The sequence below is a fragment of the Rousettus aegyptiacus genome, unplaced genomic scaffold (genome assembly GCF_014176215.1).
Source record: "Rousettus aegyptiacus isolate mRouAeg1 unplaced genomic scaffold, mRouAeg1.p scaffold_m13_p_3, whole genome shotgun sequence".
In the NCBI taxonomy this organism is placed as follows: Eukaryota; Metazoa; Chordata; class Mammalia; order Chiroptera; family Pteropodidae; genus Rousettus; species Rousettus aegyptiacus.
In genome coordinates, this window is record NW_023416306.1 from 93,820,073 (window position 1) to 93,846,143 (window position 26,071).

General features: G+C 34.4%; 2 protein-coding genes across 4 annotated transcripts in view; one reads left to right on the forward strand and one right to left on the reverse strand.

The window, feature by feature from the left end:
- Positions 1–625: 625 nt before the first annotated feature.
- On the reverse strand, positions 626–17,268 carry GEMIN2 (gem nuclear organelle associated protein 2). Of its 2 annotated transcripts, XM_036238362.1 has the most exons (10): positions 17,037–17,268; positions 16,556–16,640; positions 15,113–15,202; positions 14,776–14,835; positions 12,232–12,345; positions 10,321–10,365; positions 9,034–9,102; positions 5,995–6,105; positions 4,934–4,992; positions 626–1,033 (listed from the first exon to the last, which is right to left on the reverse strand). In XM_036238362.1, the coding sequence occupies exons 1-10, from the start codon at positions 17,171–17,173 to the stop codon at positions 994–996; spliced, it is 810 nt and encodes a 269-aa protein (XP_036094255.1). In that variant the 5' UTR covers positions 17,174–17,268; the 3' UTR covers positions 626–993. The 2 variants fall into 2 exon arrangements, with proteins under 2 accessions (XP_036094255.1, XP_036094256.1); XM_036238363.1 differs by lacking the exon at positions 16,556–16,640 and having other exon boundaries at positions 17,037–17,218.
- A 15-nt stretch (positions 17,269–17,283) lies between these two features.
- SEC23A (Sec23 homolog A, COPII coat complex component) overlaps positions 17,284–26,071 on the forward strand; it is a 57,968-nt gene continuing 49,180 nt past the window's right edge. The window contains exons 1-2 of one of the 2 annotated variants that reach the window (XM_036238359.1): positions 17,314–17,397; positions 17,826–17,907. The gene's annotated coding sequence lies outside the window, so the exon portion shown is untranslated. Of the gene's footprint in view, positions 17,398–17,825; positions 17,908–26,071 lie in introns of both variants that reach the window. The other variant, XM_036238358.1, reaches the window with a different exon arrangement.

Sequence of the window (26,071 nt, forward strand, 5' to 3'; positions counted from 1 at the left end):
CTCTTAGTTGTCATAGTTATTCCCAATTTCCCTTTCCTTATCCACTTCTATTAGAAAGTCTGGAAAGGCTTACAATTTCATTTCCCATCCTTTCTTGGAGGTAGAGGTGATCATCTTGTACACTTATGGCCAACAGATGAACACAAATCTGCTGTGGATTTCTAGAGGTTTTGCTTTTATGAGAAAGGGATCAGATGCCTCCTCCCCTTTTCGTCTTGAATACATACACATTGCTTTGAACTGCAGTGGCCATCTCGTTACCATGAAAGAAAGGCCAAAAGAATCTGAGACCTTGGTATCTTCGAGTCATTGAACCAACGCCAATAACCAGCTCCTCTACATTTCTCGTTATGTGAGAAAGATAAACTCCAATTTGAAAAACCATTGCTACTTGGATCTTTTAAAGTAGAAAGCACTTCTACCTGAAAATATAAATGATATCAACAGAAGATTTGACAGAAAAATTAAAGCAGTGGATTAGAGTATTAAAAATGATTTGTTAAGAAAGATTTTGTGCAATAAATCACTTAAAAGTATTCAGCTTAAAAAGGGAAAGGTTTGAATAATTTTGTTGCTATAAACACATTTGCCATTTAATCTAAATTATTTTAATCCCAATACTAAGAATGTTTCTCCATTGTATTTTATTCGAGTCAAACAAAATTTTAGTAACCAAAACATCTCAATAAAATTTTATGTATATACATATAAACAATGAAACAGCACCAAGGACATTTGTAAAATTTCATCATACAGTTTTGCATGTGGTAATAGAAAACTTTAAAACAGTTTATCAAAAACTAAGTGGGATTTTCAAAAGATAGTTCAGATATTCAAATCCATACACAATCTTCTGCAACTTGAGTTGCATAGGCTAAGATGAAGACCCCTCACATAATGTAGGATGTGATGCAATTTGCACTTTAATTGGCATTCCTCAGACTTGGGCTGCTTTCATCACAAGTATCTTCTATTCCTGAGAGATCAGCTACATCAAGATGGCTCATCAGCTAAATCACGTTGGTCAAAATACCTAGTAAAGAAATAATCGAGAGTATGATTAAAGATACTAAATGCAACACTACTTACAGTAATAAAAGACTGCAAACAACCCAATCATCTGAGGGGACTGGTTGAATAAACTATGGCACATCTACACAGTAGAAGACTATAAACCTTTTACAAAAAGGAAATGAGAAAAATACACTGCTACAGTGTGATTTCCAGGATTAAGTGAAAAAAAAAGTACAGAATGTTACATTTAGTATGCTACCTTTTGTAAGCCTATATAGAAATGCAGATATATGTATTTGCTTAGACTTTTAAAAAGAAACAATAGAAGAATAATCCAAAAATTAATAAAATGGATAACTACGGAAGGGAGAAAAGAGGCTAGGAATGATAAAGGTGGATTCTAAACTCAAAGTGCAACCTGAATTATAATTTTAACTTTGGAACAATGTAAATGTTTTATGTAATTATAAAACAAAAGAAAATACAGAATCATTAATCAAACTCTACCAAATGAATCTTCCCATATATCAAGTTGGTGGCACAGACACACAAGAGAATAATTTCAAGTGGTTTTAGACTCAGTGTACTGCTATATGTCCCTAGTGAGATATACCAGGGACAAAAAGAACTGCAAGAAAGTTTTTAAATGATTTCAATATTTTCTTACTATCAGTGACACTGTTAATGTTGTTATTCTGAAACTATTATGTGCATACTATAGGATAAAGCCAATTATGTTAATAATATTAGAAACCAGGCTTTTAGCATAGGAAAAAAAAATGTTAACATTAAAGAAAAATCATGTAATCTTAAGTTAGATCTGAAATATCAATTTGAGCTCTTTCTAAAAATATAGTTCCTAGCTCTGTTCTCAGAAAAGGCCTAAATGCAACAACCAACCGAACAACAACTCGCTTCTCTTAACGTCCAAATTGTGGATACTAAATACCATTTTCTACTTTAAAAGAAGAACCAGCATCCCCAGGAGAAAAGACTGATTCCAGATCCAGATCTAGAAATATCCAAGATATGTATGAATCATCTAGACATACCAGAAAATAAGAAAACTATAAAAGACCACTAGGATTATATAACAAAAAGCATAGGAATGAACCTGAGGGGCTCCCACTGGCCAAAGATAGAACAATTTGAGCATCAAAAATATTGTAATATAGTGAAATGTATCAAATGTTAAAAACCTTAAATTCAAAATGATAATCTCAAACTAGAAACAACCTTATTGGTCATCTCTGGGGACTGTTAGGCCACAAATTATTATTCTAAAAATTAGTAAATAAAGGGGAAGAATTTAGCATGTATCCCGGTTTTTTTTTTTTGGGGGGGGGTAAACTATATTTCAGGGTAACAAAATTGATTAAAGGAAGTTATGTTTCATAGAAAAAGTTTTAGGTATAGATAAATGATAGAAAAACCAGTATTTTTGAATCCTAATGAAATAATGGATCTAGGCAACAGTCGAATGGCTGACAAACTCAACAGGTAAAAAGTATGGATTTTACCAAGAGCAGTGATCAAATTTATCACCAGTATAAGTGGGACAACTAGATATGAGCCTCATGGAGTCCTGTCAAACAAACAACACTACAATCAAGCCTTTAGACCTAGCTACCAGTTTATAGAAAATACAGAGGATAGAGGGGCACATTAAACACCACCATAAAGATAAAGTTGCCAAAACCAAAATGGGAAATTTTACAAGTCAAAAAACCCAGTTTCTTCAACAAATAAATGATAAAGAAAAAAATCCAGGGGGTTGATGGGGAGACGTAAGAAACATATCAAAGGAATGCAATGAGTACATCTTACTCGGATCCTGATTTAAACAAAAGATATTTTTGGGACAATTAGAGAATATGAAACATGGACTGGATTTCAGATGATACTGTAGTTATTAAATTTATCAGATTTGATACTAGTATTATAGTCATGTTTTTACAAAGTCCTTGTCAGTTACATACTAAAAGAGGAGAAATGACATGTCTGAGATTTGTTTAAAATACATTAACAAAATAGATGAGATAAATGAAACATCTTGGTGAAGAGTTAATTGTAGAGCTGGGTGACGAATCGGTGTGGGGTTATTCTACATCTGTATGTTTAGAAATCTCCATAATAAGTTTAAAAATTATGATTGGTAAAATAATTAAGGCGGCTACAATATATAGCTATTAGATCCTGTTTGAAAGAGATTCCACTCATCTGAGTAGGTACTGCTATGACTTAACACTTATTGCCTTAAACAAGCAAAACCAACAACAAAGACTTATAATAATATGTTACTTCTATTGAAGCTGCTATTGCAAAGAAAGTCAAGGCTTGTTATCTTTTTACAAACTTGCTATAATCTATATATTTTCCTAAGTGAAGCTTACAGTCTCAGATACTTTTCTAGTCTACAATTTTTTTTTTTTTCATTTTTACCTACTGAGGATAAAAAATAATCATGACCAATACAACTGGATCTTCTGTCACACCTGCATAATATTATATCAGTGGATTAGGAGGCAGATGATATGTTTAAGTCTCTGGTTCCTGAAAAAAACTTGAATTGTGTAAGGATTAGACACACTCTCTCTCTCTCTCTGCCTGGGGCAATGATGTAGCTTCTCACTTAACTCTCACTACCAACACATGTGGTAGGTGTTAACTTGGTGTATCAGCATAGTTAAGAGCTTAGCTCTAGAGTAAAGCTGCCTGCAAGGTTTAGGTTCTAGCTCTGCCATTTACTAGTTATGTGATTGCAGGAAAGTTATTTAACCTCTCTGCCACTGTTTCCTCACCTGTAAACTGATAATGGTACCTACCTTCTAAGAATTACACGAGTTCCTATTATGAAGCACTAAGAAAAATGCTTGGCACAACGTGCCCAGTAAGTATTAATTATCATTAGCAGCATAATTATTGTAGATCAAGAAATTAGATGTTGAATATGTGAGTACTGTGAAAAAGTGTCTTATGTGGGGGTGGGGAAAAATGTACACAGGATTACTTACCTTCCCAATATTTAAATATATCATAAATTTCTACAAAGGCATCAGCATTGGAATAAAAACACTCACCAGTCAAACAAAAATATTAAGTTTAGAAAGAGACCTAAAATAAATGTGTGCGTATATGTGTAAGTATATATAGATACAAGAATTTGGAATATAAAAAAGTTCTCAAATTCCAGGTGAAAAATGAAATGAAATCAAACACACGCTAAATAAAAATATGCCCCAACTAAAAAACAAAGGACACAGACAATTAAAAAAATATTGTAGTAAAATAAGACAGTCTACCTTTGCTGGTAAACGTATGCAAATAAACAGAATTTGATTGTATTTTTTTTTAACTATTAGAATGGAAATATTTTATCAACGGAAAATGCCCAATGTTGACTAGGAGAGAGCCAATCTCATTACACTTTAGTGGGAACACAGGATGATATGAGCTTTCTGTAAGGCAAACTGACAGCAAATCAGTTTTAAAAATACAGTCATGCGCCAAAATAATGTTTTGGTCAACAACACACTGCACATACAATGGTGGTATACCATATGGCCTAGGTATGTAGTAGGTTTTATCATCTAGGTTTGTGTAACTACATTCTGATGTTCACAAAATGATGAAAGTGCCTACGGATGCATTTCTCAGATCACTGTTGTTAAGCCATGCATGACTCTAATGCCCTTTGACTTATTTCCAGGAATTTACCCCTAAGAAATACTGGAGCTATATATATATATAAGGATCTTCACTACAGCATTATTATAGAGAAAAACTATGGGAACTGTGATACATATAATACATATAATATTATGTTTCCTTACACCTCAATTTCCTCTACTGTGAAATGGAAACAATACTCTCTACCAACATTAATACTATTACAAAGCAAAAGCCAAGAATTACTTACCTACTAACCAAGCATATTAATAAATTCAATGCAGGAACCCTCTCATCATCTTTGCTGTCCTAAAAAAAAAAAGGAAGGAAGCCACATGTGGCAGAACTCAAAATGTAGTCTGTTCCACCCTAATATCTTTGAAGTATACTGGGAAAACAGAGAATGAAGAGATTCTTTTTAGCTGTTAGGAACAAGGAAAGTATCATAGAAATGGTAGAATATGATCTGGATTGTGAAAAGTAAATGGTATTTGGATGCAGATTGGAAGTGGCTCTTCTGTAGAGGAAATAAAGTCTAGGAACAAAGCACAGGGAATATTTAGTGAGAAGCAAGTACATTTTGCTTGGAGTATAGGCCATGTCAATTAGTTTGGACTATATCGCAGTTGTTCAATAAATGTATTTTGGAGTAATGGAGAACAAGTATACATTTTGTGGAGGGGAAAAGAGGGATGAAAAAAATTAGAAGTGAGCTTAATCTGGTTTTAAATTAATTTTTATTATAATGTTGCAGGCACGAGTTAGAGGAACGGTCTGACTGGAGAAATTCAAAGCAATCATTGGGCCAGAGACTGCTAGTTGACCACTCCAGTTTCTTGCCTTCTCTTGTTATTTAGTAACTGAAGCTCCTTTTTTAGCTAGGCATACTGCCACTCAGTTAAAAGTGAACATTGCCCATTTTTTTATGGCCATGTGACTAAATTCTGGCCAGTGAGCTATATAGTCAGATGTACTGTGGAACCTTTGGGAAGGCTCTTTGAAAAACGGACGGCCTTCTTTTCCTCTTCTTTCCAACTCCCTATAATGAAATATAATGGTAGAAGCTCCAGGAGCCACCTTGGATAATGAGGTAAGCTTGATGGAAGCCACACGTGGCAGAACTCAAAGGCCTGGATAACAGGTGTCTTAAATCTGATCAGCCTACCTTCAGACTTTATCTGAGAAAAATTTCCATTTTATTTAAGCTACTGTTATTTTGGGCTTTTCTATTATGTAGCCCAGTCTAATCCTCATAAAATATTCTGTGTTTTCTTAATTGGAATCCTTCTTTATCAACATATCACAACTTACCACTAAGAGCCTCACTTCAGAACATCTTCTTGCAAGCTGCCGAATCAGTGAATGGGCCTCAGGTAATAAAGGTTTTTCAAGACAAGCCAATAAAGCATAAAGCCATCTTCCCTACATAGAATTTAAAAAAGTAATAAGTAGGCAGATATTGTACCATATGTTTTAACTTGTTTTTTTAAATGTCCAATGTTGTGCCTGGTTATTTGTTATGAATCAGTTCACAGAACATTTAATTATATTATGTTTAGATATAAACAACAAAGGGTCATCTAGACATCCAAGTGATATTTTTTATATCTTCTACCTATAGACACACAGAACATTAGATACTTAAAAACACTCCTATCACCAAACAGTTAGTTTCAGAGATTCTTATTACAATTAAAGTCCTAATTTATAGGTAGAAAACTACATTACGATCTGTATAAATCACTGGAAAAATTAAGATACATTTTTTTTCTCTGCCCTCTATAGACAGATATGCAAATCATTTTATAATTTTTAACTTTGTCCCCCATATCTATACAAAGGAACTATAGATGAAAAGTTTTGATACTTCTATAAATGCCATGGCAAGCTAAATTTATCCCCATCCCTTTTTAAAGTGGGTTTTTCTTTTCAATTACAAAAGTAGGATATACTTAATGAAGAAAAATGAACGAATACACAAAGCACAAAGGAAAAATAAATTTGCAATACAATCATCGAGATGAACTTTCTGCTAATTTTTAAAATGTTCATATTTTTCCTCTAGTGACTAAGATGTATCTATGCTGAAAGGTTCTTTTCCTCAAGGTTACGTGCACACTGTGACAATAGTAAAAAAATAAAGGCGAAATCCAAAACCAAGTACCCAAAAAACTTCCTTAATAGCTTCACACTTGGATAAAATAAGGCTGTATTTCTCAAAAAACTATCAGACAAGTAATACTAAGTAAAGAAAATTTAAAAAGGTCTTTTTCCCAGTTTATGATATTCAAACTTCCTGTGACAGGTTTTTAAACACCAATATTAGAGTACTGAAGCTATGGTTACCTAGAGTAATTGAACACTGTTGATTTAAGAGACGGATTATTCAAAATAAGACTCAAATGATTAACAGGTTAAACTTCAGTAAATCACTTGTCAGTGGTTCAGAAACAGTTAATGGTTCCCCTGGCAAGTCTAGCTACATTTTTTGGTAATATGCTTTCACTAATTAATAGGAAAAGCCAGATTTATTACCTCTTGAGTGGGTAATCTTTATGTTTTTAAAAAAATTTTACAACAAAGTTAAAAATATTAAAGGAAGATAAGAAAAACAGATCAAATAATAGTGAAAAAAGGTCACCATCAGACAGAAAAAAATTTAAAGTTCATCATCTAGATTCCAATGAATAAGTAACCTAACAATATGGACAATGTTATCTATTGAAGGTATAGCTAACATACTAAAGTATGTGAAGAATATTATGTTTTGCTGATATTGAAAGAAATATAAATTATTTACTTTTGAAGTACTACTATAAATTTGCGAAACTCATTATAAAATGTTAGATTGAACCATATGGAATTACTGATAACCAAATGTTTTTTAGCTACAAAAATGGCAATTTCTCATGGTTCAACTTAAAGTAGGATTCCAGGGACGAGAACTAACTTTAAGCATCCACTGCTGGTACGTTATCGACTCATTCATTTCTTCTGGAAAGCAATCTGGCAGAATGTAACAAAGGCTTATAAAACCTTGATCCAATAATTCTACTCCAAATATACTCTAATAAACTAGTAGGAATGTTTACAATTTAGTCATGTTTGTAAAATATAAGAAAGAACTTAAATGGTCAATAATGAGAGAATCAAAGTAAACTATGAGTGTTAACACAATGGCAATTATGTGAATTATCTTATTATACAGAAATATATAAATGTGAGTCAGAAAAAAACAGAATATATCCATTATAACTATGTAAAAGACATGTAGGACCACTGAATCAGAAATAGTGATATTAAATGATTTTTTCCCCTTAAAATGTATGCTATATGTAGAGATTTAAAAGAAAAATATAAATATGTAAACTGAAAGTCTAGTGATAAATAATATGGTCATTATACTTATGAAAGAGACTTATCTAAGCCACTTGGTTGAATGGCAGGTTGGGAAACTTACACACTATATCCATGTTGATTTATCTGTTTCTCCCAGTAGACTATAAGCTTCTGGAGGGCAAAGATTATATATTTGACACTTTTTTTCTCCAAAGCGAGACTTTCTCAGACACATTCTTTGGCAAATATCCTAACTGCGAATAATATTTATTTCTAAAAATTACATCTAACTTCAGATGACAAAACTTCTTAGAGGATTAAGTAAATTATATAATGCCCACCAAATTTACACAATTTTAAGGGTGAAAAATTAGCTGTGACTATAAAGCCATAAAATAGAGGGGTAATGTAGCATAGTTGTTAAGAGCAGTCAGATTGCCCGGGCATGAGTCTCAGTTCTGCTAGTTAGTTATATACGATCTGTGTGACTTCAAGCAAGTTACCAAATCTCTATGGTCTTCAGTTTCCTTATTTGTAAAATGGAAATAATAATAGTTCATAGGTCATATCAGAAGACGCAAGGAATTATGTCTGGCACAATGGGCTTGCTATTATTGTTGTTATTTATGATATGCTTTTGTGAACTGGATTTCGAGGCCATTTTAGAAAATGCTTTTCAAACTTCTTTAAACCAGTGCCACTCAAAATGGGGTCTGCAGCTTGGTTGCTAGTCTGTAACCTGTAACTGGTCTGCAATGAGATAAACAGCTTGTCCCAGGATAGAAATCAAAATGTTTAGTTGACATTTTTCTTCCCCAAAGCAAGACTTTCTTAATGAAGAAAGTAGTATGTTGATTTACATTCCAGTGAAAATTCCTTATTTCAGTGGAAATAAGCATACATAGTTTACATATAATACATACACTATCTATAAATACTGGAGAGTCATAACTCATATATAAGTAAACATAATTTTGTCTTCATTATGAAATTAAAAAGATGTAATACTACCAATTCTGGGGTAAAGTCTCGTTCTCCAAACCAATTACTCAGGTATTCCAAGACACTAGTTACTGTTGCCTAAAAAAGGGGGAAGGAAGTAGAAGAATTGCATTAATAATAAAACACTAACCCGTTCAACATGAGTTTTGTTAATTTTAGTTAGAAAGCAACTCTGATGATTAAATTGGCCCCATTCTTTAAACTTCCAGAGAAAATTGTGACTCTATTTAGTAATTTGATCCGATAGCTCACTCAGTGAGAAGAGGCTTTTAAGACACATATTCTTGTATACTTCCAAGTATTAATACCTTGGTTTAAATCCTAGGATTTAGTTTGTAACTACTAATTAAGTTTATACCTACTTGAAAAATTCCAAGAGCTGTTAAAAAAAGTCTTTGCATAAATATCTTCAGATTATTTTCATTAAAACAAAGTATAATCTGAAGAGAAAGTTAGCTAGAGAAAGATCTGCTTTAAAACTACAGATAGAATTTATCAAACTGCTAAAACTATTCTCTGGCTTATTCAAATATAATTGGACACTTGAAAAAACTCTTATTGAATTCAGTATAATTACTACAGTATCTTAATGCAAATGATCAAGTAAGAGAAACTGTCAGCCAGTTATATGATTTACAAGAGTATGACTCTTAAAAAGAGTATTTTCTGAGGGTATCCAATGCTATGTGAAGACAAAACCATCAAAGTTTTTATTTTCTTTAAGTAGATAAGAGTTCCTCATCCTAAAGACTGAGGAACTAAAGTCTATATTTCTTTCCTTTTTTCCAAGAAATTTATGTAGTAAAGTTTTCAGGGAGTCAAATGTTACAGTGGATTTCTGACTGCATGGAGGGTCAGTATCCCTAATCCTTGTGTTTTTCTAGAGTCAACTGTAGTTCATTCTTAATGGATTATGTAGGATATATGGAACTAGAAATAGCAATCTAACTGTAGTATTTACTTCAAACCCCAGAATCTAAGACATGTAACTGATATGTACACAATTGAATGGTTTAGCACCATGATTAAGAGCATCAGTTCTAGAATTAGAATCCCATTAAAACTTGCTGAAAAACTACCTACATGTTCTTAACTTCTAACTTTGTTTCCTTGTCTCAAAAAAGAGGTGTTAATAATAACTCCCTATATAGGGCCTTAGTAAGAATTAAATATGAACTTATAGAAAGTTTAGGACAGGGTCTTGCCTACTAAAAAAATTTAGTAAACATACTAAATACTTTCACATACATCACAAACAAAAGAATGCATATATACTTATTATTAGATGGATTTTACCTGATTCATTCTGCTAACAATACTAAGCAAAGGAGGAAAACCAATCTGGAAAAAAAAAAATGAGATTGAAATATACTAAATGGTATTATAAGGGCCTTTATTTTTTTCCAAACTGGTGAATTTCTCAACACAGTTATTTAGAAACAAAGAATAAATGAAAATAAATGAAACTAAATTCCTTTGCTGCCATTGCAATAAAATATTTCATGAACTATTACATGGGTAATGTTCAAAAAAATAATATCTTGAACTCTGAATATGTAAATTTAAAAATAAAGAATAATTTTAATAATTAAAATTTTAAAGCATAAAATATTTTAAAATGATAATGATACTATTGGTACTATGACATTAATGTGATACTTTTTGAATAAAGCTAATATTTTCAGGAATAAGGGTACTCGAATTAGGACTTTTTTCAAGCCTAACCTAATTTAATTTGAAAAAATCTACTTTGGAGTTTAAAGCTGAGAGCCTTGATGATGAAAACAGCATTAACTTTTGAGAAACTTAAGAGAACTCTTGCATCTTTAAATGGTTCTTTCACATGACATATGGTACTCATATATTTTATAATAACAAGATAATAAATTTTAATTCTTTATTAAATTAAAACACATTTTTGAAATGTAACATAAAGATTATCCAGAACAACAGGCTGCATGAGAAACAGTGCCAAATTAGCTCCCCTAGAGAGTTGAATCTACTTTTGCTCCCAGCACATGTGGAGTGCCCGGTTTTCCCTGTCCTCATCAACACAGTATATCAAGCTTTCTTTGCCAATATGTTACCTGAAAAATAGCAGCCAGCATCGTTATAAGTTGCATTTCTACTGCAAGTGAGATTGTGCATCTTCTTATATAATATTGATTTGTATTTCCTATCTGTGAGATGTCTATACTCTTTTTTATTCTAATTAACTAATTTTTAAATTAAGTTTATTGGTACAACATTGGTTAATAATTATATAATTTTCAGATGTACATTATAATTTGACATCTGTATATCTTATTGTGTGTTTACCACTCAAAGTTCAGTTTCCTTCAGCTATCATATATTTGATCTCCTTTATCCACTTCACCTTTCCCCTAAGATGTCTATATTCTTTGACTCTTTTTTAAAATTGGACTCTTGGTCTTTTTAGTGATTTTTGGAGCTTTTACCTTTGGGGAATAATTAGTTTTAAATAGAAAAAACACAATGTGGTACCACATACAAACAAAAAATACCAATTCAACGAACAGAACAATATAAGGAGGTGGTAGTAATGCAGATGTATGCAGAGGGTTTCCCTAAAAACATCCACAAACTTGAGGGCAGGTGAATCCTGAAGGGCAAGTTGTTTTCCCAATCATTTATAATTAGAATAAAGCTATGTGAAATTTAAACATAACTTCAACATTTCATCTCCAGAACATGCAATTTACTAAGTATTTTTAAGTACCTCTCCAACAGTGCCATGTTTTCCTGTTTCTCTGACTATGCATCACTCAATGTTCAACCAATATTTAATCATTTAAAGAAACACAATCTCATCTAACTCTCAAAATTTCTGCACAGCTAAAACATAAGAGATATGAAGCCAACCTAAAAAACATCATAGTACATTGTCTTAGAAACTGGGCTGCCAATTTTTAAGGTAAAGAGCTAATAAACTAAATTGGGTTTGCAAACATTTTCTGTAAACAGCTGAACTAATATTTTATGCTCTGCAGGACACGCAGTATTAGTCACATATTAGTTTGTTCTTTACAATGCTTTAAAAATATAAAAATCATTCTTAGCTCATAAGCTGTACAAAAAAAGGCTGTGGGCTGGATATGGCCTAGGCCATAGTTTGCTGACCCTTTATACTACATGATGCATCAAAATTAGAATACTTTTTGTTTTGTTTATCCTTTTATCACCTACTTGTATATAATCAATTCCAGGACTTTCATTCTTAGCTGGTCCAACAGCCCCTTCAGCACATAACCTTTCACCCAAACAAAATTTTTTCCAGCCTTCTTCATCTTCAGATTTTGGCTAAAAGAAAAGAAAATGAATTTACTTATTTCTACGTATTTTTTTTTTTTTAATACTGAACTATGCAAAATGAGGATTCCTCTCTATTACCACCATTTCAATACAAAGATATGATGCCTGTTATGGACTGATTTATATCCTCCTAAAACTCACAGTTGAAGTCCTAACCCCCAGGAGCTCAGGATATGACTGTACTTGGAGATAGGGACTAAACAGAGGAGATTCAGATAAAATTAGACTGTAGAGAGGTACTAAATCCAACCTGACTAGTGTCCTTGTAAGAAAAGGAAATTTGGACACATAAAGAGACACTAGAGATGGGCATGCACACAGGAAAGACTATGTGAGGACACAGTGAGAAGATGGACATTTGCAAACCAAAGAGAGAGGCCTCAAGAGAAACCAAACTTACTGCACCTTGATCTTAGACTTCCAGCCTAAAGAACTATGAGAAAATAAATTACTACTGGTTAAGCTACCCAGTTTGTGGTATTTTGCTATGGCAGCCCTAGCAAACTAATACAGTACCAGAGTGGTCTCACCATATGTGGGACATATTTAGTTTGGATCACACTTTAATGGACACTGGCAAGCAAGGGTGTGTTTAAAAGAGGATGATAAAGATGGAAATTGGTATGAGGAAAAAAACACTAAGAATGCTTACAAGAATGAAGGATATTTATTCCAAAGAAGGAGACATGATTATATACTTCACAAACTTAATGGGCTGTCCAGCCAAAGAACAGATTTGTTCTACATCACCAGGTGGAAAAAGCAGGACTAGTGGGGAGAAGCATTCAGCTCAATATAACTACCTTCGCAAAACAATTTTTATTTATACACGTTGTCTTGCACATTACTTTGCAAAGGTATAGTTTTTTTCCCTTGAGGAGAAAGAGCTTCCATTAGATTCTCAGGATACATGAGACCCTTAAAAGGTTAAAACCTATTGTCTTGGAACAATGTATCCACCTTTTCCCCCTTACTCCATTAGGTCAGAGCCTATTTCTGCTTCAGGTAGCACTGAATTTCCTGATTATTAAATACAGTAGGTGCTTAACAAATAATTAGACAAATCAATAAATGTTTATATTTACATAGGTGACATCAGTGTGCTTTTAACTTTTTTCATTTTATTTTCATTTACATTTGCTGTGATGATCCCATGTTATTGTTATATAATATATCTGTTTTTGATAGATCATAATTTATTCAATTATGTTAGGTCACTTTCATTTTTGACAAAATTATATCATTATCATGTTACTGATGTGGCTTCTTTTTGAATTAATAAGCATACACTCAAAGTCCTTACACCAGTAAGAAAATAATGTATCTACCTACCTAGCCTCCCTTTTGTGAGGCCATACAGCACCATGAAAGGCTTTAGTCAGATACACTTTAGTAGCTTCTAGCTATACCTCTTATGAGTTAAATGGTCTTGGGCAAGTGGTATCAGTTCCTTTAATGCTTTACCTGGAGCAGAGATTCCAACTGGTATGGAAAGCATATAGAAAGGCTTATATTGAATCTCTTAGCTGGGAATCTCAGGAAGACTATGCAAGCAGCCTCCTCCATCTACCTCAATGTATCACCATGTAAAAGATGTTAGGAAGCACTGTCCAGAAGCAGCTTCTAAAATCTGAAATCTGTGCACTACCTACCTAAACCTGTCAGCAAAATTGTGTGCATAAATGCATTTTTTTTCCTTTCTGAAGATATAAATAACTTATTTAATTCTCAGGAAGAATATGACACCCCCTAAAAGGTTAAAAGTATTGCCCTTGAGTACACCTGAGACTAATCACATATTGTATATCGACTATAATTAAAAAATAAATTAAAAAAAAGAGGGAAATGTAAAAAAGCAAAAATTAAAAATCTATCATAGAAAAAAAGTATTGCCCTGGAACAATGTATCCATCGCTTACCCAGCTCCCTTTTTATTCAATAGTCCAGATATAGCTACTGAAGAGCTTAGTATTATATCTAAGCTGATGAAATGTAGGAAATACTACTTTCCAGTACGCATGACAGGCTTCACTAAAATGTCACTGGTATTGGCACCATTCTCTGATCAAGAAAATCCAAAAAGCTTTTATTCAATCTTTTTGTAAATACTGAAAATGCATTTATTTCTTAAAAAACAAATGTCTAGAAGACGCCTTAAAAACTTATAGAGGCCTGACAATTACCTATCCAAAGTCTCTCGAGATGCTGTGGATTAAAACTGTCATAAAAATAAAAACTTGCATTCCTGATTCTATACTGTTCAGCCTACTAATATACCAAAATTGTTACTTTTAATGGTAGGTGGGAGAGAATGAAAATAATATGGACTAAGTAAGTGAATCTTTAAAGACTGGAAATAAATATGGACTATTCTAAATAGGTATCCACTGTACTACTTTAACAAAGAAACGTACATACCATCGTCACATTACTATCCAACTGTTGTGATTTCCAGTGACTTCTATGTCTGTTGACACTCTAAAGGAAGAAGAATTAGACATCGATCTTCAGAGAATGGATAATTGAATTAAGAAATCAACTGCTGCATAACATTCTAATAATCCTAAAGCTGGGAAAATATGTTTCAAACTGTATTATGTCTAATGATTATAATAATTTTGTAATTAATTCATACATATTCTTTTCTTTATTCTTCTGAATCATGAATGTTATTTTTCCAGCTACTGTTTAAGAACAGAGATAATCTGAGAGAGGGAAGAAAATTAATTTGATTAAATGATTAAAGTATACTTACCTGTCGAACAACTGAAAATTGTGCCACTTGCTGCTGTTGCCACTGAAGTGTGGGGGAATACCCTTCAGGAGCAGGTTGGCATCCTGAAAGCTAAGATCAGTTCATAATTGTTAGAATCAGTGTTAGTGTTATAACTAGAATCTCATGCCTCTGCAAAGTAGAAGTAAAATCAACATGAACACTGAATAATAAAGTAAATGATTAAGACTACACAAGAAAAATAAATTACTTTATGCTGATGCAGAAAAGAAGGCATTTCATTTTACTATTTATTTCTGAGTTTAAAATGTTGAATAAGAACAATATGGAATGGTTTATAGTTGCAGTTTCTAAGAGATCTAAATGATATAAGCCCTGAAGAAATAATCTAGTACTGTCTTTCTATAAAGCAAACAGTTTGAAACAAAAAGATATATCCCAAATAAAGAATTTTGGTGAAGCAGAATGTCCTCAAATAATTTGACATTTGACTTTAAAAGGTCTATATCTGTTTCCTAAAACAACACATAGTTTACAAGTAATTCCATATTGCCCTGAAATAAAACTTTGTGAGGTCAATTTTTAAACCAGGTATATAACACATCATCTTCCATCAGCTAAAAACTTCTGAAAAGAAATTATATGAAACATTAGAGTAACTGCATTAAAATTTCCTAATTATAAACATCAGACAAAGAAAGTACTTGGAACAAAAAGAAAAGGACTGAGCACAATTTAAAATTGCTCTCTCCTCTGACCTTAGATGAAACAAATCTCCTCAGAGAAACCTACTGTGACTAAAGTAGCTCTTTCTGAAAAAAATAAAATAGTTCTTCATGTTATCATTATGTTAATTTTCTTCATAGCAATTGTCATAATATGTAATCATTTAATTTCCTTGTTTACCCTCTGTCTTCCTCAGGCGAATGTAAATTCCAAGGGTTTAGGACTACCCTTTTGTTGTCTTTCCAGTGTTGGCACAACCTAGCTGCTTAGTAAAAAATGTGCTGGATAAATGAAATTGTTCAAAGTGTGCAAGTTGCTAGAAAAGTGTAAGATATTTGAGTTTATAAGTCTTAAAAATCAAAACCCAATAAAAAGCAGAAATGCACTAATGCAAATTACAGTAAGATTCAACAGTCCAATAATAATTAAGACAACTAGAAAAAAGTTACTTCGAAATAAAGAATAGCATAAGTGGCCTACTTAAAAAATTCTTTAGGATTAGATCATGTCCCTAAAATATGAAGAGCAAATCTCCATGAGTGCCAGGGTTATTGAAAGCCTCTTTGGGGGCAGTAAATGCCAACTGTCCTTTTAGGAGATAAAGCAAATGTCTAACTTCGTAGGTGGCAGTCAAATCTTACCTACATCAAAATTGATACTGCTGGATACTATAGGAACAGCCTTGGTCTTTTAACTTATGGGGGTAAAAAAAGTCCCCTGATGGGTAATAAAACTCACGGAAACATTCACACTTTGCTTCCTTTTCAACTTCTTTGGGTCAATTTGCGCTACCACAACATCTGGACACTGAGCTGCTTCGATCCTACAAATAAGTAATAAATGCAAGAAATGTGAAGAATGTTGTGCTTTGTTCATGCGTAGTAAAACGAGCTATTTCATTATGAAATCAGAAATAAAGTTCAGAATTGCAACTGAGGTCCTGATAAATATGTTTCTGAAATTATCTGGATTAAAAGCAAGGAAATCTAAGAGCACACATCTTGCCATGGGTAATCAAATTTAATGTAATTAAGTTCATAGGAACTCTTCCCACGTAAAGATGTAATCGAGTGATCTTGATCCGACCCAAACTCGCGTGAGACTGGGGACGGGTACGGAGGAGGGGCTTTATCACACCTGGGGATCAAACGAGGCACCGTATGCTGTGCCCAGGGGCAGGAAAGACGACCAGCCCACCCGCACAGGCTAAATCACTCACTGGACCCGCCTCAAGTATTCCTGAGGCGTCCTCGGAGGTACGGAGGGATCGAAACCCTCTGCCAAATCGCATGGCTCCACGGGCAACAGCCGAGGCATCAACTCCTCCACTGCGGACTCCGCTGGTACCCACGCCATGGTTTCCAGTCCAGGCAGTCCCACGTCCAGGTCACAGCGCAGGCGCACAAGTAGGCACTTTTGGCGCCGACTTGAATAAGCCGCAGGGTTTACGGGGCGTGATTGCGCATGAGCGACCTTGCTGATTGTCCAAGATTAAGGCTCCGGTGGTATAATGAAGACTGCGACATGAGTTCCTTGCAGAAATGGTTCTGAAGTGTTTCTGCGTGTTCTCGCTTCTAAAGGTAGGGTAATGACTGAGGGTTATTAACCTTTATGAAATCCTAGTGGTGAGGGAGTCTTTAATTTTTTTTTAATTAATGAGCAATATTACTGTAATGATCATTTATTGACCTCTAAAGTTTTAGACCCCTGGCAGACAGGTCACATATATTTTCTCGTTTAACTTTTACAACTTTTTGAAGTAGGTGGTGTTATCCCAGTTTTGTGAGGGAGGAAATCGGCTGAAAGAGGAGGTTAAGTATTACAATTGTGACATTGTCCCAAAGGAAAAAACCAATTCCCCAGATTTATCTGACGCCGAATGAACAAAAAATTAATTTTCCAGAGGAAAATCTGGTGCTTGGCTACTTTAAAGATCATTTTATATTTATCTGAAACAAATTACTCTTTTAGAGTAGTCATCGCTTTTTTATCTATTTTTTTTTATCAGAATGCTCTCTTTCCTTAAATATAAGTAGTGCAAAGGATTAAGCTAATGGCAACACCCAGAAGTCACCATTATTAATCTTAAGGTGAGTACTATTATCTCCATTTACAGATGAGCAAACGAGGCAGAAATGGTTTAACATTTTCTGGGTCAAAAATTGCAGGAAACGATTAAAGTATTTTATCTCAATCTTTGTAAAGAAGCTCTGAGTGAATACAGTTGTCATATTATGTTTATGTTTAAGGCTTTTTTTTTTAAGCACTGCCTCTAGCAATTGATTTAGAAACCAGAATGTAACTTACTCAATTGAAGATAAAATGACAGTCTTTAGGTTAAGAACTTAAGAATTAGTGTGTTTGAATGGTGACTAAACAATTGGGAGCTTCGAAAGACTGACTGCCTCGCTACCATCAAAATAGAAGTTATTTGGTTGAAAAATGTTACTGATTTTGGAAGGATCAGACTTAAAGAGAGGAGTGTGGAGAAATTCTACCATACTCAAACATTTTGGTAATAACGAATTTTAAAAAGTAAGCAGTAACCTTATTTCTGGATTTTCTTTTACTTTCCTTGGGGGAAACTAACTTATTAGCATTTTACCCTCATTTTTTTTGGAGAAAAAGAACTGGTAATTACCAACAACCAATGGAATAGTGCTTACCCACCGGACTCTGTATAAATATATGGCAGAACTACACATGAATGAAGAAAGGAGAGGATTAGCAGGATGAACAAAAGTTGTTCTGGGAAATAAATTATTTTCCAAAAGAAGAAGCGAGTAATAAAGTACACGAATGTTTCTGAAATAGTTCTAAAATTTTTAAATACACAGACGTGAATTTTTTCAGGAGAGAAGAAAGTAAATAAACAATTTATAAGAGTTGCTTTCTGCTACTTCAAAACTAATATGACTTAAAAATTACGAGTTTTGGAACATTTTAATATGATTATGCTTTGGAAATTGCACTAAGTATTTTTGATAGTTTCAGTAAGATAGGTAAAGTAGCTACATTTAGTTGATGAAATTTTTCTGAAAAAAAAAAAAGCTTAATTTTCGGAAAGTTGAACTTCTGAAACAATAATAACTATTTCATTAACCTCTCCCTGGAAAGAACCATTCCTAAGATTCTGAGCTACTTCTAATGCTCCGTTTTCAAAGATTTCCAGTTACTTCTCAGTTTACAATGGAAAGATTTTTGTATTTCAGTATTTCTTATATTGGTGATGGGTATAGGAGTTACATGAATGTCGTGAGAACAGAACAATCAGCTGTTTATTGATGATGATGGCATCTGTTAAGTCATCCTTGCAGAGCTAAATGCAAAATTTGTCCCTCTGTTTTATATGCCCTTTAAGCAGCTCAGTTATTCTCAAATGTTAGTGTGTATAAGAATTATCTGGAAGAAATTACTTAAAATCAGACTCTGGGTTCTATAACTCTCTCCTCCAGAGAGATCTGATTCAGTTGACTGGTTTTGGGGCTCTAAAATTGACATTTTAAGAAACATTCTAAGAGAGAAACACAGCTTAGTCCATCCATTTTATTCTTTCCCTCCCTATTTTTAAAGATCTATTGCCCTAGAATTTCTTCTGTCTTATCTTACTATTTCTCAGTTCCTTTTCTTTGGCCACAATATAAAATTTCACTTGCCTCTTTATGCTATTAAACTTTAATTAATTCAGCTATCCAGTTAATATTTATCAGTTTTCTGTTATATGCCAGGTACTTGGTAGGCATTGGAAATTACAATGGTGAGCAACTTCTCTCATGGTGCTTACAGTTTGGTGGACAGAGATATGTTAAATAAACAGTGATACAAATGTATTTTAAGTGTTAACTGCGGTAAGTGCTATTAAGGGAGTTGGGATGGAGAGGAGCCTTTCAGTACGGAAATAAATGAAGACCCACGAATGAAAACAAGCAATGCTATTTATTCACAGCTTGCTATAAGAAAGGAATTAGCCAATGCTACTTGCATTTTGGCGGAGACTCAAAGGCAAGAAGAGGAATATGAAAGCTTTATACTGAAAAAAAAGGGAAGGCTTCAGGTATGCCCTCGGTAGAGGCTCTTGGCATGGGGATGCTGTAGGAGAACTACTATAGAAATAAAATCACTTCACCCTCTTAGGGTCTCTGGCTGGGCCTAAGAATTAAAATGACATAAGACGGATTAACAGGAGAAAAGCATACACATTTTATTTAGTAATTTTTACATGTACATGGGGGGTTCATAAGAAAAATCAAGACTTAAAGAAGGTAAGGCCCAAAACTTATATACCAGGTAGGATGAAGAATAGTAAATTGTGAAAATGTAACAAGACAAAGGGATTTGGGTTAGGGCAGTTAATTGTGGAAAAATAGCTAGGAAGATAAGGGTTAGTTTAATAATGCTTGTTTGCATAGATTTATCTTGGCCTTGATTCCACATTTCTGGTGGTAAGAATGTCTTCTTTCCAGGTATAGGGAGGTGCACCTTTCACATATGAATTTTATCTCCAGCTTTCGGGAAGAAAGGAAGACTAGAGTGCCCTTCTTGCATCTTCTGTTTTTCAAGTGCCTTTAACTCAAAATAATTAATATGCCAAAGTGGTATATTTTGGGGAAGCATGCTCAGAAACCCTTTTCTACCTAGAAGTGGGACATCTTATGAAATTGGTCAGAGGTGCATATTTTGATCTTCTTTGGTCCTAAATTGGAAGCAGGGGAAAAATTAGGAAATGTGTCAATTATTAATCAAGTCCTGGCTATTTTGAGAGAATTATTACAGGGGTTCTCGTTTGGCTTTTTACATTGTTGCTAGAAATAGCAATTCGACTTCCTGCAAGTTTGACTTAAAGTCAGCTGGCTTCCCAGGCCAGTCACTATAGAATAATAGATTGATTTCTTGGGATGGTTGCTGCAGATTGTGGGTCAGAGTTCTATTTTAATATTTATGGTCAGGCCATTGTCCATTTGTATATTCAGTCTTAGCAGGTAGAAGAAAGAGTTTGTTTGTTTATTGCTGCAGGAAGTAGGTCATGTTGGAAAAATTGGAAAAACTTATACGTGGTTGATGCATGGAAAGTAGGGGATGAATGGTGTTGTGAGAATTGTAGTTGTATATAGTTAACATTTATGGAGCAACCTCTGACCACCAGAACACTCCTCTAGTCACATAATTACTGAAACTTGGAGATGTCTCAATGAGAGGATGTTAGAATTAAGTCATTTACTATAGGATTTGGGCTTTTAGATGATTTGGGGACAGTAGAACTTTGCTGTCAGGAAATGAGGAGTAAGTCTCCTGGTTTAAGACCTATGTGTGATTTTTTTTTCAGGCTTGACCAAATGCAATTACAAAGGCTTTACCTGGCAGGCTTCACAGAGAGAGGAAAACTGCCCTCCCCACACCAGACTTAGTGTACCCAGCCAATGCATGGTAGTTTCTGAAGGGAGTGGCAGCCAAGGACTCCGGCCCCCTGCCCAACCATGTTCTTATGCATAGCTGCATTCCTAGCCAAGGTGTCTCCAATTTGGAGGTGTTTTTATCCGGGAACTTGCCCTCTCTGACTCAGTACCCAGTATTTTTTCACTCTCAGCGTTTCCCCACCCCCATTTTGTAAATCTACAGGAGCCTTTTGTTTAAGGCTCCTTCAGCTGTGAGAGACCTCCAGACATTCACCTTTGTGCCAGTCTGCCTGACCCTCAAGCAGTGTGTCATTCCATGAGGGTAACGGAACAGGGGGAGTTGATGCTCTCACCAGGTTTAGTTAGCCTCTTGCCTATGCAGTCTCAGTAAGTGATTAGAGGCTTCACTGGTACTTCCATTTTGGCTCTTTGTTGCTTTAATTGCCTTATCTGACATCTGGTAGCCCAGCTTTCTCTTCAGTTCATCTGAGCACTTGACAAATTCTATGATTCGATGTCTTAACTAGTTTTATATAGAAGATATAGGAAAGAAGGAACGCTAATTGGTATTAATTGGTAAAGAAGCAGCAGTCACTCAGATTAGCCAGGTTAGAAAGATATGTGGTCATTTTTTGGTTTGGACACTCTTCCTGATTTTTGTCTGAGTTCAGACATGATTACAGAGTGGTCTTGTTTTTTTGTCTTTATCCTTCATGGTCAGAGTGGCCTTGTCTGATGTTGGTGTGCTGTGAAATGGTTTGTATAGAATATAAGAATGTGGCCTGACTCTGAGTGCCATGGCAACTCCTAACAACAGCTAGGCCCAGTTGATAGAGCCAGGCCAATTTTAGGCTCTCAGAGGCTCCTTTTCTTTTTCTCAGGGCTAAATATTTTATACTGATTTCTCATTTAATCATCACAATATATTGTAATCCTAAGTAGTAGGTACTATTGTTATCTTTATTTTCAGTTGAAGAAAATGTGGCTCAGAGAAGAATATATGACATGCCGAGGTCACACATAGGAGGTGGATAGAGTTGAGATTTTATCGTGGGTGGTTAGACTTACAAGCCATTGCTCTAAATCACTATGCTCCACAAGATACAGTTCAGTAAAAATAAGTATAGGAAGTCCTCACTTAATGTCATCAATAGATTATTGGAAACTGGAACTTGAAGCAAAATGATGTACAATGAAACCAGTTTTACTAGAGGCTAATTGTTATAAGCAAGAGTTAAGTTCCTATGGCATATTTCTGGTCACAAAAACACCACCTAACTTCTAAGTAAAGACCCCAAACACTTCTAATATTAAATCTTAAATAGATGTGAGCTATACATACATTTAAGAAAGATTAATAAGAACAAGGGAGACAATTCTTTTCCAACCTGCTTATTCTAGTTCAGAGTCAGGGGTGGCTGGAGCCTGTCCTGGCAGCTCAGGACAGAAGGTAGGACCCCTTCACAGGGCTACATACACACACTCATACTTACTCAGACTGGGACAATGTAGGTATGCCCGTTCACCTCATGTGCACATCTTTGAGTTGTGAGAAGACACTGGAGTCCTTGGAGAAAACCCACGCAGACATGGGGAGACCTTACAAACCACACAGACAGTGGCCCTGGCCAGGAATTGATTTTTTTTCTTTATCAACGTTATTAATGAAACAACATTGAATGAAGTGATGTTATCAGAAGACTTGCTCTACTTAAGAGCCTTTATGACCCACTGATCATAGATTAGAGAGAGGTAATTAAGATAGGTGTAGGATCCTAGTCTTAGTATAAGTTCTATGGGCACAAGCAGTCTCTTTTATCTCTCTAAGAACACTGTCCTCAAGCTTTCGGGTTGAGATTCAGAGAGGACTAGAAAGACATAGTACCGGAAAGTCAAGGCAAGGTCTAATTCAATTATAGAACACAAAACAAAACCAAAACTTTACTTCTTTAACGTAAAAATACAAATCTGGCTCCTTCCTTTTAAAGTAGGAATTCCCTTCCTTGCTACGTGGGTTTTAGTAATTATGTTCTTTATAAATCAAATACACATTTGATAAAAAAAAGGAAAAAAGCTGTCAGTAAAAAAATATGTTTTACTTATTTGGGCCCCTATAAATGGTTCAAGAGCAGATCAAAGAATTTCATTTGTATAGTTTGATTAAATGAACTCTAGTAATTCTGGAGTTGGTCAGAATTGCAGAATGAAGTGGTATTGCAGCATACTACTATTGGGGCACTCTGGGGAACAGATTTTGTATTTTTACAATCAACCTCTATATGTGAAAATGATGATGATGATATTTTTTGTAATTGTTTAGATTTTTACGTTTAGATTTTCGTATTTGGGGAGCAATCATTTTATGCCAGGACCTCTATGAGATGGTGTAACTAAAAGCAAATAATTATAACCAGTTGCATGTTGGTAAATGTTTAACAAACATCCTTTAGAACACAGATGGATCTCAAATGCCTTGGTCCAGGGATTATAAATTAAGTTAGACAGCAAGAGAAGGTTGTCTTTTTCCTAGTTCAACAGTCATCATTCAGGATCCCCAAATTTTTTCATCCTCTCTCTACCCTCCTCAGATAAAAACCTCTTAATTTTCAGTATAGTAGAAAAAAGTCTTCATGATGAACATTTACTGAGTCCAATGGACCCTTTAAAATTTTTCTATCTTTTAGTCATTTCGTAAATTAAAGGGATAATGAAAAATAACTTTATTGGAACGTTAAGTATTTAAACATAGCATACCCCAATTTTTATTCTATATTTTCCTGGTTTTGAAGATATATCCAAGTGGGCAGTGGCCTTCAAAATGTAGCTACCTGCTCATTACCTCTGATGCATGAGTCTGGAACATACCCATCCTGTAAATAGTGATTGCAGATTTCAAATGCATCACTATTACATCCTAGCTTATTGCTACTTCTGGTTCTTCTTGCACTTGCATCATCAAAACATAAGACTTGAAGGATTTTTTTTGAAAACTTTAACGACTTATAATTTTGTTGAAGTGATGACAGTCATCTTCTTTGCTCCCTAATTGCAGAACATTTCTTTTTAGTTTTATAAATGATCAATCCAAATAATTTTTAATTTCTAGATTATTACCTTCCCATCATCTTTGTATACACAACTACCATTAGCATTTGTTCACTTCAGAATCAGATCAAGTAGAATTATTCATATAAACATCATAAAGGATGAAATTCTGTCATAGGTGCTCTTAGCAAAATGAGGTTGCCCAGATTCTTGTAGCAAAATATTGTGTAATGAAATTATTCTCTTTGAATGACTGGACGAGAATACCATATTTTCTTTTTGCCATTAGAAATATACTGTTAACTCATTGATTCTTGAGTTTAAGAAATTCATCTAGAAGATGATCATCTAAAGATTCATAGTCTAAGATTTTGCTATCATTATAGGGTCTAGGGTGCCATTCTCTGTTTCTGTGCATTCATCTTGAATTTTGAATTCTTAACTATATTCAATGAAAGCTAAAAGCATAGTACAAAGATTTTGAAAGATGCTACCACACTTTGAGCATTGCAAAAAGAAAACTGAAGGATGATGCAATAGTGACATTTCACTATTATATCATGTTAGGTAATTCCATCATTCTTCCATTTTTTTTAATTGTTTTAGTCTTTTTAAAGCATAGTTTGGAATAATTTTGATGAATAATGATGAAATAATTCCATGAATGATGAAGTAGCAGAATGTTGCAAGATACAGGAAAAATAAGATCACTAAGATTCTGTGATGTATCCTAGATTTATAGGAGTCCAGTGGACCCATATGCTAATCGCAAATAAAATAAGCTACACTTTATTTTTTAAAAAATAAATTTTGTCTTTGTTCTTTGGAAGACATCTAGGAAAGAGGTCATGGAATATCAATTCTTACAAGTAGAACTCCAAAAAGAGAAAACCCCAGAACACTAAATGTGGGTCAACTAGATCCTGATGTTATATCCTAGGGTTAAACTCTTAAACTCATCCATCTTAAAGTGTGTAAAGACAGATGTAAATTAATTTGTTACTCATCCTAACATCTATTTCATTGTAATAGGGAACCAAAGTCTTTGTTCAGCTGAAAACAAGGAATTATGACTTCTTAGACTTCTCTGAGCTAGATGGAAAAGATGCCTTTCTGGAGACTATGAAATGACTAAAGTTTCCGAAAGGCTATACTTTGGTTTATCCTCACTGAAGTCCAGAATCCGTCAGGATTTTCTCATCTATGTCCATGTACCCTATTCCTTCTTGGATTTTGTTCGTTTGTGAACGTCCTTATTCCACCTTTATACCATTGTCCACAGCTATTTACTTGCAGTGCTTTCAGTCAAGAATTCTCATTAAGGTAGCACCCTGAATCCACTTTCTTCGCAGGTCTACAATGAGTTTTGGCTTTTGATTCCCATTTCTTTTTCACAATTGTATTACAAATTTGACAAGCAGAGAGGGAGGAAAAAAAATGGGCACAGATGATAGAGGTTCTGTTCATCCCTCTGGCGATGAAATCAAAGTTGTGATGGCAATAAGGAGTAGCAGCAAGGAAAAATCGTCAGGGATCTAGTTGAACAAGCCATGCAACTAAGAAGTCCAGGAAATCACCCTGCAACAGCAGAAGGCAAGATGGGGCAAGGACGCGGGGCTGCTGGGTCTCCAGCAGCTAAGTGAGATGGAGGCTGCAGCAGCGCAGCAGCAGAAGCCTCTTATAGGGGCCGCATCTGCGAGCAGATTTTCACGGTGATGGACCTACTTTGCTCTGAGCACCAGTGCTGATTTGGCTTCATGTAAAGGCCACCAGGGACTAACAGGGAGACATTGTTGGAGTGAGCGCCTAGGCGAGA